Here is a 16,238-nt window from a genome sequence, read left to right as displayed (position 1 = left end):
TGGCGAAAAAACTGATAATCCTGTTTTGAACAAAAGGTCAAATTGCTGAATAGAAAGTCTTGATTAACTAAAAGATGTACAAAGTGGAATTATTTCCTACCATTCAGAAATAGTTCTTGATCGGGTTTGGGGGAGGGGGTGAGTAAGTACATCTGATTACTGAAGTACAAAGCTTTGAAAGGATGTTGTCTTGAGCCTTTCATGTAGTCTTAATGGTGGCTTTTTTGTCAAATTTACCCATTTGCGGCATTGAAAGAGGCAGCTGCATTTAAGCTGGAGAGACGGTGCTTTTTCAAGAGTTCAGTGCATGGAAAGTTCTCAGCAGTATCTACAGTTTACTAGTAGCCCCTGGTCTATTAAAACTGATGTGCCGCATTTGAGCCCATTGCTCTCAGTACTTGTGAACCCCTCTGGCTGATGATCTAATAAAGTGCTCTTACTGGACAATCTCTGATCAGCTACTTAAAAAGGAGCTTGGGGGAGGGGGCAGGAGGGAGAAGCCTCGCAGGCAGGCAGACTTGGTGCAGGCCAGGGGAGAGATGAGTGGCTACACCAAAAGGCTTGTCACAAAGATCATCTGTGCTAGGTATTTGCCATGGGGTTTTGGTTTTTGTGCCCCAAATCCTCTAAGCCGTGATCACATTTTTATTTTTATTTTTCTGGAAGGAAATCTTAATTTTTTTCCATGTTGAATAAGAAAATATTCTAAATGTCTTTTTGAAATTCAAAAATTCACCTTTGTGGATTTGTTTCTGTGAAATTGCCGGCATTCATAAAATGATTCTATGTTTATGTAAAACCAAAAGTTTACATCCAAAGGTCAGATGGATTTCTCTCCTTCTGAATATGGCAGAGCATCTGGGGGAGTGAATTTCAGAGGAAGGGGGGGGGTCTCTTCTTTTTTAATGGCCACCTGAAAAATCAGTTCTCAAAACTTTTGAGAGTGTGTGAAAGTGGCATGAAAGCAAGGCAAACCTTAACAAGTTTGGGAGTTTACATTCTGCATCACCTAGCAACCCCCTGGCTCAGCCAGATCTCTTGTCTACCCTTAGTTCTGTTTACAGACTATTCAGACAGCCCTTCGAAACCATGAAAGATATTCCGTTTCATTAGTACCATTCTCAAGGAGAAAATAATTAAAGTTAAATGAACAAACATTGCCTGGTGATGGTTTGAACTCCATTCTGATTTTAAGATGCCCTGTGAGGCAATTGCATATATAGTTCAGTTTTAACATTTGTTGCTCCGTATCCAAAGGCGTATCACATTAAACCATATCAGTAAATTCTGGCCCGCAAACAATAAAAATTACTTTTAGCTAGACTTGAACAAAGAAAATAAACTCTGCTCGTAATAAGGTTCTAGCGTGTCCTCCTGATTGAATTTTTAAAAATTTGATTCCTACCCTGGACATGAACTGATCCGTGTGTACACTGAATAAAGGCAGGGGAGGGGACATGGGGAGGAAAGCGCCTCTCTTTAAAACTGGTTTGTTACCTACCTTCAGAGACCCAGCATCTTAAAGAAAAGTGTTCAGATCGTATCCCATTGACGGCTGTGTGGAGTTCAGAGAGTGGCTTAATTTAATAAATTATTCTAATGCCACTAATACATGCCCTGCCATTTTCTACTTGAGCATTACTTATATGCTTAAACTGACATATTTTTGAAATTTCTGAGCTAGTATAAATTGTTTTAAAGAAAAAATTATTTTATGTGCCCTTTTTTTTTCATAAGCACGTTTCCAGAAAATTCATCTTGGTCACAACGAACCACGCGATATAGCTCAAGGTATTTTTCAGATGTATCAGTGATTTGATTGTATTGAAAGCTCATGTCAAAACTGTGTCTTCCCTCATTAATAATGGGTTTCTGACTATAAAAACAGTATGCGCTTGTAGAAGTTTTAGAAAATATAGAAACAGAGGAAGAAACCACCTAGAGGCAACCAGTGATGGCATTTTAGAGTGTGTCCTCCCAGCCTTCTTCCCTGGGTACTAAGCCTCGAGTTTACTTTTGAGGTTTATTTCTTAGGGTGCGTACATAGTGAAGGTGATGGTTTTTTTCAAGAGTGCAAAGACTTGAGAGCAAGGGCAGTGTTGGAAGTAATTAACAATTTTTCTTAGAGGCTTCATCACTGAAATAATAATGTAAACACAGGGTAGCCGTTCTGCCAGCTCATCCATTGGGTTCTCTTTTTCCTTTCCTTGCTGAAATGACTGTACGCCTAAGCTGGCACATCCGTTTATAACCATTCATGCTGGAAAGTCAGACATTCAGCAGGGTTGGAATATTACATCCCCAAGTCACTTGTAGCTTCACATAGGGAAAAAAGTCTCTTGTGAAAAGATTTGTAATACAATAGAGATTAATGGAATGTGGAGAGGAAAATGCTTTCCTTTTCTCATATAAAGTGAAAGCAAGGCTGCTCACAAATCTTGTATTCTCATTATTTGTATTTTGTTAGCTCTCTAACATCCACAGTACATGGCTGGGTTGCGTGAGCTCTTTGTGCTTTGTTGACAGTTGACAGACAAAGCGAAATTATTCCTGAAGCAGGGTACTGTGTACTTAGTTGTGACCTATTATAGCCTAAGAATGTAGCTTGCTTTTGAGTTGGATGAATAGGGAGAGTATTTTATAGAATAGGCTTGAATATACTAAGAGATTTTTAGCTGCCCAGACAGATACATGTTCTCCATTGAACTCATTTCCCCCCAAAATGTAATTTTCCATATAAAGTCATTTTAAGTATATTTTCCCCAGTTGCTTGCATGGAGACGATTTTAACTGTTCTAGTATTGTCCTACAGTGGTAAAATAAAATTGCTGGTAATTGTTGGCTTTCTCTGCTCACAGTTTAGCAGGAGAAGGTGGTTTAGTGTCCCTCAGGTACACCTTCTGATGCTCAACCGCTGATTGCAAATTAAAATAACAAGGCTGTGGTATTGGATTTGAGGCAAAGCAGAACCACTTGCTAATTTATCATGTAATATACAGTTGGGGAGGTTGGAATTTGTCCACTTACAGTGCTATTCTGTGTGTTTAAATGAGGAGCACTGTTTGCATCTAACCTATCATAACAGGTCGGGAGTGCTCCATTACCCTTTCAGCAAACTGATGGCAGAGTCTGGCCCTTGCTCAAATGATAAGATCAATAAGTTTCAAATAACTTGGACGAAATGACATGTGACTGACTGCTCACTTAAAGAGATGTCTTACTTTAAAAATCAATTTTAATAATATTCAAAATTCTTACATTGACCGACGAGGCACTTTCCACATTTGTTTTGATAATTTTGTTAAAAATCTGTTTGTAGTAACTTGGGTGAATAGTTCGTTTATATATGCACTTTTCCTGATTTGCTCTTTCATCTCCTACCCGGGCACCTCTCTGAGACTTAATAATCACTTTTTGACATGCCAGCATGCTGCAGTGTGGAAAATTTAACTTTAAATGCAAAAGTATGTTCCTGTTAAAACTTCCCCTGGAGATCTTAGGAAAAATTTCTCCCAGTTTTGGGTGCAAATGTGGGTCAGAAAGCAATTTGTTTTTTGATATTTTTGGAAACCCCAAATCACAACATGTCATTCCTCAAAGGCAGCTGTGGGCCCATACTGTGCACTATCTATAAGAAGACCCTTTTTACGCTGGGGATAATTCTGCGACAGAAAAATGTGACTGCAAGGGAACCCCAAAGCATTTATAAATGGTTTTGGGTGAAAAGAGCATCCGATGTCCTCAGAGTGCATCTGGTTGGGGAAGAGGGGCAGTTCAGGCCATTATAGAAAAACAATGACGTGATGAACTCGAAGAGCACGCGTGCTGGCAGACCGGGCCCTGTGACCCTGTCATCGCACTAAACCGTACATCACTGCATTCCTGCCCCAAATAAAGCAGAGAGTACCTCCTCTTCCCTCTCCATCCATTCTGCCATCTGGAACTTCAGATCCAGTACAGTTTTCTCAGGAGAAACCTGAACACTGCACTTAGGTGGGCTGCACAGTTGTATTATTTTGCAGTCAGAATGAGATGCAGCTCTGCCTAATCTTGCTCGTTGGTCATCACTGGGAGTCTCCATTTGGGGTATCACCAGCTGGAATGACCCGGCTCTACCCTGGTTCAAATAGCCCGTCTTTAATGGGGCATTGCCAGCTCTAGCCCAGCGCTGGTGTTCCCCAGTACTGGAGGCGTATGTGGGATAATAGTATTTTACATTTACTGCACTCTGTGTGGGCTTTCTTACTCGGTTCTCCTAACAACTCTCATAGGATAGGTATTATTACTTCCTGTTTTATAGACAAGGAGACTGAGGCTCGGAGAAAGGTTCGGTGACTTATACAAAATTACACATTAATAAATGGGAGAGAAAAACCGTATTCAAGTGTGGTTTCTCATAACCCCACATCTGGATTCTTCATTGAGGGAACCTTTGTGCTGGAGACTGTGGGGGACGCTCCCAATTCCAAAGCAGGCCGTTTCCTGGGGGCCTGGCCATCCATTTAAGGAGGTAAAATGAGATGGTTCGGGGACAGTGCTAAGCAGTGTGTGCTCAGCTGTAGCTGGATACAGGGAGCGGCCCCTAGGGTTGGGACAATCTCCGGGGAGAGGAATGGAAGTGGTGCTCAAGGAGCAGGCATTTTAGGCAGAGCTTCTACAGCACGAGCGTAGACGAGGAGTTGGCAGTGGGCAAAATATGACGAGGGCCGTGCGAAAACGGACCTGATGGGGCACAGTTTGGGTAAGAGACTGACGAGGAAGCAGCAGTGGGCGAGGCTGGAAATATTGGCAAGGCAGGCCAACGCATGCCTTCCTGATGCTCTGTGGAGGGTGTACAGTTGGGGCATGGGGGCGGAGAGGCCTTGGGAGGCCACACTGGGCCTGTCTTTGCACTGGATGTGGGAGAGAATGGAGCCAGGGAAACCAGGTGGGGGGCTGTTAGCAGATCGACTCTGAGGCCGGGGCGTGGGTGAGGCTGGCGATGGGGGCAGGCTTGGTGACTGGTTGGAAACGGGAGGAGAAGGACCCACCGCATTTTTAAAAATATATACATATATATATATATTGATTTCAGAGAGAGGAAGGGAGAGGGAGAGAGAAACATCAGTGATGAGAGTCATTGATCGGCTGCCTCCCGGGGAATCGAACCACGATCTCCCAGATCCTAGGTTGACGCTCAACCGCTGACCGGGCTGTGGTTCCAGAGTAAGAACTACTGTGGCCCTGGCCGGGTGGCTCAGTTGGTTGGAGCTTCGTCCCTTACACTGAAAGGTTGCGGTTTCGATCTCTGGTCAGGGCACATACCTAAGTTGCGAGTTCCCTCCCCAGTCGGGGCACCTATGAGAGGCAACTGATCGATGTTCCTCTTTCTCTCTCCCCCTTTTTCCTCTCTTTATTTCTCTCTCCTTTCCTCCCTTCCTCTCTCTCTAAAAGTTAATAAAAACATATCCTCAGGGAGGATTAAAAAAAAAAAAAGTAAGAACTACTTTGAATTTTAGACCCTTCCCTTATTATTTTCCATGGACTTGCTTCTGTGCACTTTTATTTTATCACTTCATTCATTTACAGAAGTCGCCCCTACCCATGGAGGATATGCTCCAAGACCCCCAGTGGATACCTGAAACCGCAGATAGTGCCAAACCCTGTATATACTATATTTCTTCCTATACATACATATTTATGATAAAGTTCAATTTACAAATTAGGCCCAGTAAGAGAATAACAGTATAGCTAATAATAAATAGAACAATTATAGCAAAATACTGTAATAAAAGTTATGTGAATAAAAGTTAAGTGAAATAAGAGTTACTTGCCCAAACGCACTGTGGTACCTCCGCAGTCGTCTGGTAACGGAGATGACGATGAAGCGACAGGCAGGGAGCGTGTGCAGCACGGAGTCTCTGGACGAAGGCTGCTTCAGGCCTGGGTGGGACGGAGCAGGACTGCACAAGATTTTCTCATGCTACTCAGAATGGCGCACAATTTAGAACTTACACATTGTTTACTTCTGGTGTTTTTGTTTAATATTTTCACATTGGGGTTGACCGCGGGTAACTGAAACCACGGAAAGTGATACCGTGGATAAGGGAGGAACTACTGTATTCAAAAGATATTTTTGAGTGCCTCCTGTGCACCACATTTCCAGGTCTGGATGATTTCTGTGCCTGCATCCTTCTAAAAGTACAAATATACCCAAATTAATAACAGTTTATGTCCAAGGGGCAAGTATCAGGAACGCCTCAGTTACAAGAGGAAATCGATCCCTTTTTAGCATGTGCAGACAGGAACATTTTAGTTAAGGCCTCAGAAATATAATTTAGCAATCAGAACCAATCAGCATTTGACACAATTTCGTACACAATGATTTCAAGGAATTAGTGATGCTAAAACTAAAGCAACAGGTGATAGATCTTTGCATGTTTTGGAAAAGGTTTGTTTTGCTGTTGGACAGGCTGGCTTCACCTCTTTTGAACCATCTACTTATAAATATGGTTTTGGTAGCCATCTGAAAACTTAATGACCACGCACACACACACACGCATATATAAAATTCAGAATATTTTTATTTTTGCAAACCTCCCCAAATTTGTGTAGCCATAAAAGGGGGATGCAGAAATATGTACATGAAAATATAAACTATACAAAGTATGTTAATGACCTTATTTCTGTTGGTTATAACAGTTTGTCACTTTGGTATGACATTGCATAATAAAATGACATATTTAGATGGTAGACATCCTTAGAATGGTTCTGGAGGTTTTTATTAAAGCCCAGATCTTTTCATAGGTTGGACTTCCAAAGAACTACACTTTACTGACTTTTTTTTCTTCTGTTGACTTGGCAGCATAGTTTTGGGCTATACTTTATTTTCCAGTATGGGAAATGAAAATAAGTATGCTTTTGTCCCTGTGAGTGATAATTCAGAGTGAATTTATAAAATGTTAGTATTTTCATTTACTTCATTTTTAACACCCATGAAAGGTAAAGTAAAATTCACTGTGAGATCTTGCAATGGATGATTTGCCCATCACAGAATATTTTCAAAGACCTGGCATATTTATTTTTAACAACACAAATGTTCTTTGAAAGGTAGATTTAGTACAGTCAGTTATTTGTTGGAGGAACAAAGGGTTAACCAAAATGCACTTGACAAAATTAAATGGAAGCAAAGTATATATTGAATATAATTAGGGCCTATTTCCCCCATAGAAGAGTTTTGTTTAAAATAGACCATGACCAAAAGCTTAATTATCAAAATAAAACAAGAGGCATAAAGAGCTACAGGTTTTAATATTTTTTCAGCCCCAGTTCCCTTCACACAGTTATCAGTGTGTTTAATTTCCAAGCATAATAGCACTAGTTATTGTTGTCATTTGTAAAGGGAGATTAACAGATAGTAAGTACAAACAAACCCAAATAAGTACTGAATAGAGAGAGGTGACAAAGAAGAAAAGACCTCTTTAATGTTAATTACAACTGGTAGGAAGTCTAGACAAATTATATTATCTGTTTTCTCTATTATTTGAAAGGGCATTTAGTTAGTAACTGTCAGAGACAGAGTTAGGTGTTTGCTTTAGAAACAGGTGAGGTGACAATTTAGCATCTCCCTGGTTGGCAGCTCACCTAGTGAGTCATGAAGTTGCAGTAAATTGATGGAATCAAGTTTCAAAAACACCTGAAAAGAACTTTAGCTTATTGAGCATTACATTTTAAAAAGTAGCCCTCGCCGGATTGCTCAGTGGTTAGAGTGTCGTCCTGGGGACTGAAGGGTCCCGGGTTCGATTCTGGTCAAGGGCACATACCTTGGTTGCTGGCTCCATCCCAGCCCTGGTCAGGGCCCGTGCGGGAGGCAACCAGTCCCTGTGTCTCTCTCACATCGATGTTTCTCTCTCTCCCTCTCCCTCTCTCTCCCTCTTTGTCTCTCTCTCCCCCTTCCACTCTCTGAAAAGCAATGGAAAAAATATCCTCCGGTGAGGATTTAAAAATAAATAAAAATTAAATTAAAAATTAAAAATAGTTTTAACTTCCAGGCTATATTCTGGCGCTTAATAATTTATTGTCTCAAAGCACGATAGTTGTTACTTGTCTGCTTCCTTTTTTAAAATTACGTTTAGAATTGCCTGAATTACAACTATGGTTGGCACTGTTAACTGATACATATTCCAGAGTGTGTAAAGCCTCAGATAGCAAATATAGTGGAACAAGTCCAAACGAATGATAAAAGCATGGTCCAGTCCGACACTTTTCATACCCGGTTTGCTTGAAGCCTACTGTTTCCTTTGCTAATATGCCTAAATGGTTGCTTCCAGAAGCAACTAGTCTGACCTTCGGCGGTCGTAGGCTGCATTTAAGATGGAAGACCTGCTGCTGCTGTCACCTCCCCGTCCCCTCTGTATTCTGCACGCCCAGAACTGGCTAAACCAAAGTGTCTTGTTTCTTTAGTCCGGAGGGGCCATCGCTTGTGAGCTGCACTCTTAACGGCTTTTTCGAAGGAAATATAAATAGGTCATTAAAGGTACATGTCAATCGTGAATGCATCTGAGTTTTAGAAATATTAAAATGTGAATAAAAATGTGTCCTTAAATCCAGAAAACGTGGTCCTGGGCCCTAGGGATTGTAGCAGACAGTTGCCTGTGACTCAGAAGCCCTGATTGTTGATTCCAGTTCGTGGCCTTTCGCTGTGGCATAGTGGTTCGTCTAAGGTGGGCAGGGTCCACACGACTCGGCCTTTCTCTGTGTTGTTTAGCATTTGTAGTTGGTTCCACGCATCTTGCTCCTTACAGCTGGACCGTACTGAATTGCTTTTTCTTTGTGTGTGTGTGGATCTTGTTTTCCTATTTAGATTGTAATTTCCTGAAACTCTCTGCAATATTCAGTATACTTCTGGGCATATATTAGAGATTTCATAAGGACCCTTGAGACCCTCTGCCTGAAAAGTTCTACCGAAATTAAATATTAAAATAGTTCAGCCTACTGACTGAAGGTGGGAATGAAGCTTACTGTGAATGTATTGACTAGATAGATTTTATATTTTTTAAAGGTAGCATGTTTTCTTTTAATGTGAAAAATTTTATAGTGCACTTTCTCTGGGGGTAAAAGTCATAAATGGAGCTGGAAGAAGTGATTTGGAGCACTTTCCCTTGACTTCGGTTGTAGCTACTTCCAAGAAGAGCCTATTCTGAGGAATGAAGTCATTTAGCACAGTAATGAATGGAGACATCCCGCAGCTTTAGATTAATGCTGTGTGGCTACATTAATAAGTGGCAAACGAAGGTCCCCAACGTCATTAAGCAACAATTGTATATATACTGCTGTCCTGTAGGAAGAAAAAACCAACAGGTTGCTCAGTCTAGAAACGGGGGACGTGGTTGAACGTGTCACTGATGCCTTTCTTGATCATACTGCACATACTCTCTCTGGCCTTCATTCCTTTGCCCATGCTGTTCTGTCTGCCTAAGTTATCTTTGAAACTTCTACTTGGTCTTCAAGTTCAGCACTTCCACCTCTCCAGGTGCTCCAAGGCCCAAAGACAGTCAGGCGTGGGCACCCGTGCAACAAGGGGCATCCCGTGTTCACCTTTATGGCCCCCAGCTTGCCTTGGGCTTGTCATGCCTAATGCGGTAGCACCAAAGCCCCCAGAGCACCTGAGTTTTGCTCGACCCCACTTGTGAAGCCTTATCTTCTTGTTTAACCGATGTTTCATAGCAAACAATGCCGATGGAAGATGCCAGGCATACTGTTACCACATCTGCATGAGCACATCCGCACAGCAGCAAGGGAGAGTTAATGCGGGAGGGAAATGCACGGAGGAGTGCGCAGTGGCTATTCGAAACCACTGGAAAGGGCGATCCGTTGACACTGGTCCTTGAAGACATGGGAGCCAGGTTTATGCCTCCAGAGAGCATGTGTAAAAGAATATGTTTTAATTTTACATGAAAGCGTTGCTTACAATTAGTCAGCGTTTCCCTTATGCCAAGTATAGTTCCAAGCACTCTGAATGTATTACATCACAACCACAACAGGCCTGTAAAGCAAGTACTGTTGTGCTCATTTCACAGCAAAATAAACTGATCACAGCAATTAAGTAATCAGTAGTTACTCAGGTGTTTATTTATTTCTATGTAGTATATTCTTTACTTTGGTAATGGTCTGTACTAATGAACTTAAAACCCCTTGGTTTACATCTGTGAGTAATCATATAATTTTTTATTGGGAGATATTTTTGTATGTGGGGTGGGGGGGGGTGTATTTTAAGAAAAGAGAAAAAAGCATCTCATGTAATCTTTCTGTTTGTAAAACTTGATGAGTGGCCTCACTTTTAAGTTTGGGGTACAGATCAAATGAACACATCAGGAAAGAAAGGTAAGGAGCTATTTCAGAATCTCTAAGGAAGGTTTGAGTGAGATGAGTCTATCTTGATAACGAAAGGGGGTTTTATTTGTATTTGTTGATGGTGGCGAGAGGACTGAAGCGTTCTCTTTTTTCTCCGCAGGGCTGGTTGATTTGTGAGGAGCCAACCTGTCAAAACCGAATTCGGCACCTTCCCCTTCATTTCTCCCGAAATGGACCTCTTTGCCCAGTTTGCATGAAAGCCACACTTCGACCAGAGGTAACGGTGGCAGAAATAATGCTAAATAACTGCGGGAGGGGTGCTCTGTTTGCCCATTCCTTAGCTCTGGGAAGTAGATATTTGGAATTTGCTCGGTAGAGACACCCTAGTGCATTTTTTCATGTCCCGAACAATACTATATTTGTATCTAAAAAAGAGCTAATTCTCATATGGGTTACTCAGGTCTCTGGTTGCTACTTCATAATTACAAGGAAGAGATACCATTCCTTTGTAGAAACTGCTATTACCTTTGACTAGATCAGAACCCCTTTTGTAAGGGCCAGAAAACCTCCCCAAGCAGTACCCTGGAGGGTTTACTTGTATGGGATTCCATTGTTTCTGAGAAGCAGCATAGATCAGTAGTTCTCAAGCTTTTTCTCTACCTTAACACATAAATGTGAGGGGTAAGGCAAACTATCTTCAGTGACCCCCAACTGGGGAGCACACGTCTGGAAACATCTTCCTGGCAATTTCCTTTGAGCAACATCCAAGCACCACTTCCCAGACTGTGGGGACAGCAATGTTTGAAGGTCTGTGCAAAGCGGGCTTTGTGATCAAGTGTTCTAGCAAACGGTGGGCTGGCCAAAGTTAAACACGCTTGTGGCACATTGCCTCGGAGCCTGTAGAACGGTCACGTGCAGTCTGCCTCGCCAAGCACGACGTAATGTGCCTCAGTTTCCACATTTGTCCGGCCCGAGGATTTGTAAGGATTTTGGTGAGAAGAGAGAGAGCATAGGAAACCTGTTGTTTACTTACTTGTTTGTTAACAGAGAGGTAGGGTTCTTTAACCAGATTTTAACTTCAGATCTTTTCGCTGAAAATGGCTGATACACAGGCTAGTTTTAGGGAAATATTTAAGACGATATATTGTCATTCACAAAATTTAGCAAGAAGTCAGAAACTACAAATGGCTACCACCGTTGTTGTGTGCTCCCTTGTTCTTTTGCCTGTCCATATGGATGTTTTATGTGTTTGCAGTCAAAATGAAAGTACGCTTTTGTATCATGTTTCTCTTTTGTCAAGCATCTATCGGCGTTGCTGCGTAATTTCCAGCACCAAAATTTTTAAATGCAAATTTGACTGTCCCTCTCATTGGGCATTTTAGGCTACTTTCACTATCTCTTTACTAGAAAACTGTGATGAATATGTTCCTGCTTAAATTATATTTATGGCATTTGAAATATTTCTTTAGGATAAATTCTTACCGACTCTGCATATCCAAATGCATAAATTCAGTATGGTCATGGCTTGCATTGCCAAATCGCTTTCTTAATGGGTTGTCCCAACTTACACTGTAACCAGTTTTACCCCCGCCTTTGCAGCATTTGAATATGATTCATTTATGTTTAACTAACTTGATATGTAGACATGTTCCTTACCTTTCCATATATCTCTGATAATTAACACAGTAGCATGTAGGTTATTTAAAAATGCAGAGCACAAAGTGAGAGCTAGCTGTCGCAGCAAATTCTTTCGACGTCAGTCTCATCGCAGGGCTTGCACGGGCAGGCGGAGGGAGAAAAGAGACTATCAATTTAGTGTGAGTCATCAATGCGATTGTAGGCTCCAGGGGGGCCACCTTGCTCCGGGAACTCATGCTGCCTCTGAGCCTTTAACATCTAGCTCATCAAGCGAAGTTCAATGAAAATTGAATTACTTCTTAGAAAGTCAGCCAGTTTTATGATTGCCTTCTTGGTGAAAGAAAGGGAAAGTGTATAGCTAGCAGATCGGTAGCCTTCCAATAAACATTGGTGATGATACTGGTGGTGGTTTAATACATCAGGTTATCTTCGATTATTTATTATCCTTTTTAAATGAGTGAACCAACACAGGCATTTTGAAATCATTTTTTTCCCCCCTTCATACCCTTGTCCAAAAAAGCGGTGGCATTTCGGGCAGGCATTTATCAAAGGTATCAGCTACTCTTCCCAGAAAGCAGCTCTTACAGCTTAGCCCCTTGGGTCGTATTGCAGCTCGGAGCATGGCCCCGGGAATAACTGGAGGTCCCCAGCACCCTGGTTGGTGATAGTGCCCTTAGCCGGTCACGGGGACCTTGACAGGGCTGAGCCCGTGCTTCTGCAGTTCGCTGGGAGCTGCTCGAGGTGAGCGGGGAATTTCTTAATCCTATTTATGAGGTTCCTAGGCTTTCCTAGTAGGAGGGAAAGCTGCATCTTTCCAGAGATACGGTAAGTCCTCGCTCAACGTCATCGATAGGTTCTGTAACTTTAAGCAAAGTGATGTATAACAAAGCCAGTTTTGCCACAGGCTAATTGATAAAGAGTTAAGTTCCTATGGCATCTCATCAATGTTATAACAAAACGATGTTATTAGAGGACCTGCTGTAGTTCCAGAGAAGTTCCGTAATCAGCAGTGCGATGGACAGGATCATTATAATTATCATAGGGCTTTCCAAAGTGTTAGTTTTGCAGGATTGTGCTTACCTGGCTTTTAAGTTGTGGATTGCTGCAATCATATATTACTTTCATTTAAAAAGTATTTATTGAACACCTATATCCTAGGCACTTTGCTAGGTGCTAGGGACATATCAATGAACGGGCCATGCCCTTATTTATGAAGCTAGTTTAACATTACCTAACTGATACAGAATTGATATCTGTGAGCAAAAATTGGCATTTGTAAATATCTGTTTGGACAAAAGCACTGCTTTCCCAGTGCTTGACTAGTGGGGACTTTAAACACATTCAAGGTTGATGGTAAAGCACTTCCCTCTTACTGTGCCAATCTCATCCTCACATAATAAATCCACTCTCATTTAGTCCTGGGTTGCAGTTGGCTTGAGTACTTTCCAGAATCAACTTGGAGTATGAAAGCTGGCTCTTCTTCTGGCTCATGTTGCCAGAGTTATGAGAAGAAAGCTGGGGCAATTTTGTTCCCAGGGTTTTAGATGTGTCTCTCTTCTCAGATATCTTCTTTTCAAAAATCAGTTAAGTTTTCTTAGGTTCGTGGGAACTTAACAGTATGCAAATTGCTGATTATTAAAAGTATTTTCTCTGCTACATAGGAAGTGCAAATAAATACAGGAATGAAAACTTCGAGGTCTGCATAAATTCCTAAGTGAATAGTAGGACCCTTTTCCACACTGGTGATAGAGGCAGGACTTACCCAAATCAGAGAATAAATATTTGAATATATGCTTATTTTAGGGACATGGTTTTGACTTCTTAAGCTGGCCTAATCTGTATGGCTATGAGCCGAATCCACAGGGGATTCTGTGTTATGCAATTCACCAAAAATAAAGTGTAAGCTTTGTTTTGTTTTCATTATAGAACTAGGACTTTAAACCAAGTTAAAGTTTTTCTCATTAACATTTCCATTCTTGGTGTGGAGATGAGAAACATCGAAGTGAGACTCCCTGGGCCATGGGGGAAATAATTTGTGAAATTGTGCTGCCCCTGGGGCAGGAGCACTGGGGTGGGGTCCTTTATTCAGTTCTTGATTCAGCTAAATTTCTTGAAGGCCACTTATGAAGGAAGCAGTAAAATGACTTACAGTCCTACTTTGGGACAATTCCAGTGTCTCTCACATTATCCTCAGTTGTAAAGCTGTTGAAAACTTTTGTAATGGAGCTTGTGTACCATACCGGACTTTGGCCTTCAAGGGAGAGTTTAAATAACGAACTTATAATCGTTAGGTTACAGTTTCAAAATGGCTGTGGCTGATTTGATGTTAAGTTAGGGACACTGAGAATGTTGTCAAGCTACCTAGGAGAATGTCTTCTTTCTGCATAAGATGAAAATGGAAAAATAATTGTGATCTCTTAAGGTAGTATTCATGAGTTGTGCAGGAAGAGAACCTCAGAACCATGATGGAAAGCCTTAAACATTTGGATCTAGTCATTGGTTACCCTCCAGCAGACTCTGGGTTTTTACCATGAAGGGTCCTTAGGATCTCTGTTGTGATTTCAACATGCTTGTTCTTGGATGCAGAAATTGCTAAATTCTACCTGTAGCTTCTCTTACCACAAAGCAGATGCTAGCCTTCCTTTTCAATTTTTGTCATCCTTTTTTTGTTGAAGTGAAATTCCTGTAATGTAAAATTAACCATTTTTAAGTGAATAATACAGTGGCATTTAGTACATTCACAATGTTGTGCGATCACCGCCTCTGTCTAGTTCCAAACCATTTTCATCACCCCCGAAGAAATCCCTGTGCCCGTTAGGAATCATACAATATGTGACCTTTCGTGTCTGGCTTCTTTCACTTAGCACAACGTTTCTGAGATTCTGCCATGTTGTAGCACGTGTCAGTACTTCATTGCTTTTTATGGCCCAATAGTAGTCCATTGACTAGAGATACCACCATGTGTTCATCTTTTCATCCATTGATGGACATTTGGGTTGCTTCTTTTAATATACTTTTTTAAAATGTAATGTTGACAATACACTTTCAAAGTTTATTTTCTTTTTCATTAGCTAGACAGGTCCTACATTTGGCCTAAATGTGGCTTCCTGTGGCTCACTAACTGCTCCTAGTTCAGCTGAATGGATCGATACCTTGCCTTCAGTTAGGATTTATTCAGCACCTACTGTGTTCCTGTTTTATGAGAGCCTTTTTAGATATTGAAGGTGGCTATCTTCCTGAGCCTTTCCCTGCTAGGCCCAAAATTCCTAGGTCTTCAACCATTTTTCTAGTGCTCTGCTTTCAGAATAATAATCCCAGTCTGGTGTTCGTTTCCCAATAAAGTGAGGAGCCCAGAACTGTAGGCTGCACTTCAGCTGCTCTCACTGGCGCTAGTACAGAACAGAACAATCCTGCTGCAACCAACTTTTCTAGGTAGCCAGTTTCTGTGAAATCTATTTAGGGTTGCGTTAACTTTCTTGGCATCTGTATTTACAGTGTTGATTCATTTTTAGCCTTCTATATACTAAAACAAATAATTTTATTTTTTTTTTGGCACATGCAATCTCTGGCCCACGCCTTGTCAGGTGTTTTGAGAGCCAAGTGATTTATTTAGACTTAAGTATAAGGCTCCATTAGTAGTGTATTCATTTCCTAGGGCTGCTGTGACGAAGTACCACAAACCAAGTAGCTTAAAACAATAGAAATTTATTGTTTTCATGGTTCTGGAAACTAGCTGGAAGTCTGAGATCCAGGTATTGGCAAGGTGTTCTCCCTCTGAAATCTAGGGGAGAATCCTTCCTTGCCTCTTTTCCTAGTGTCTATTAATCCTTGGCATTCCTTGGCCTATAGATGCATCACTGTAGTCTCTGTGTCTGTAGTCACATGGCCATCTTTTCCCTGTGTGTCTCCGTATCTCTTCTTCTTAGAACTCCAATCATATTGGATCAGGGGCCCAGACTAATCCAGTATGATCTCATCTTAACCTGTTTCTCTCTGCCAAGTTCTTATTTCCAAGTAAGGCCTCATTCACAGGTACTGGGAGTTAGGACTTCAATATACCTTGTGAGGGATATAATTCAACCCATAATAGGTAGAAATTACACTGAGCTGAAGGAAATGGAGGCCAAAAGTAACAGCAGCTTAAACAGAATAGGCATTCAATTCTTTATCCAAGAAACCCTAATATGGTATCATGTGACAGAAACCCAGGCGCGGGCTGTCCAGGATTGCTATAGTGGCTCCACAGTGTCATCAGGCCACAAGCTTCC

General features: G+C 41.4%; 1 protein-coding gene across 2 annotated transcripts in view; it reads left to right on the top strand.

The window, feature by feature from the left end:
- The window catches only part of POLA1 (DNA polymerase alpha 1, catalytic subunit), a 267,262-nt gene that overhangs the window by 163,574 nt on the left and 87,450 nt on the right, over nt 1-16,238 (top strand). For both annotated transcript variants that reach the window (XM_016209302.2, XM_016209301.2), the window contains one exon: nt 10,493-10,609. In XM_016209302.2, the coding sequence (XP_016064788.1) occupies nt 10,493-10,609 (117 nt within the window). The remainder of the gene's footprint in view (nt 1-10,492; nt 10,610-16,238) is intronic.

Source organism: Miniopterus natalensis, chromosome X, assembly GCF_054644295.1.
Source record: "Miniopterus natalensis isolate mMinNat1 chromosome X, mMinNat1.hap1, whole genome shotgun sequence".
NCBI lineage: Eukaryota > Metazoa > Chordata > Mammalia > Chiroptera > Miniopteridae > Miniopterus > Miniopterus natalensis.
The sequence above is the reverse complement of the archived record's forward strand: the minus strand, read 5'-3'. Positions and strand labels throughout refer to the sequence as shown.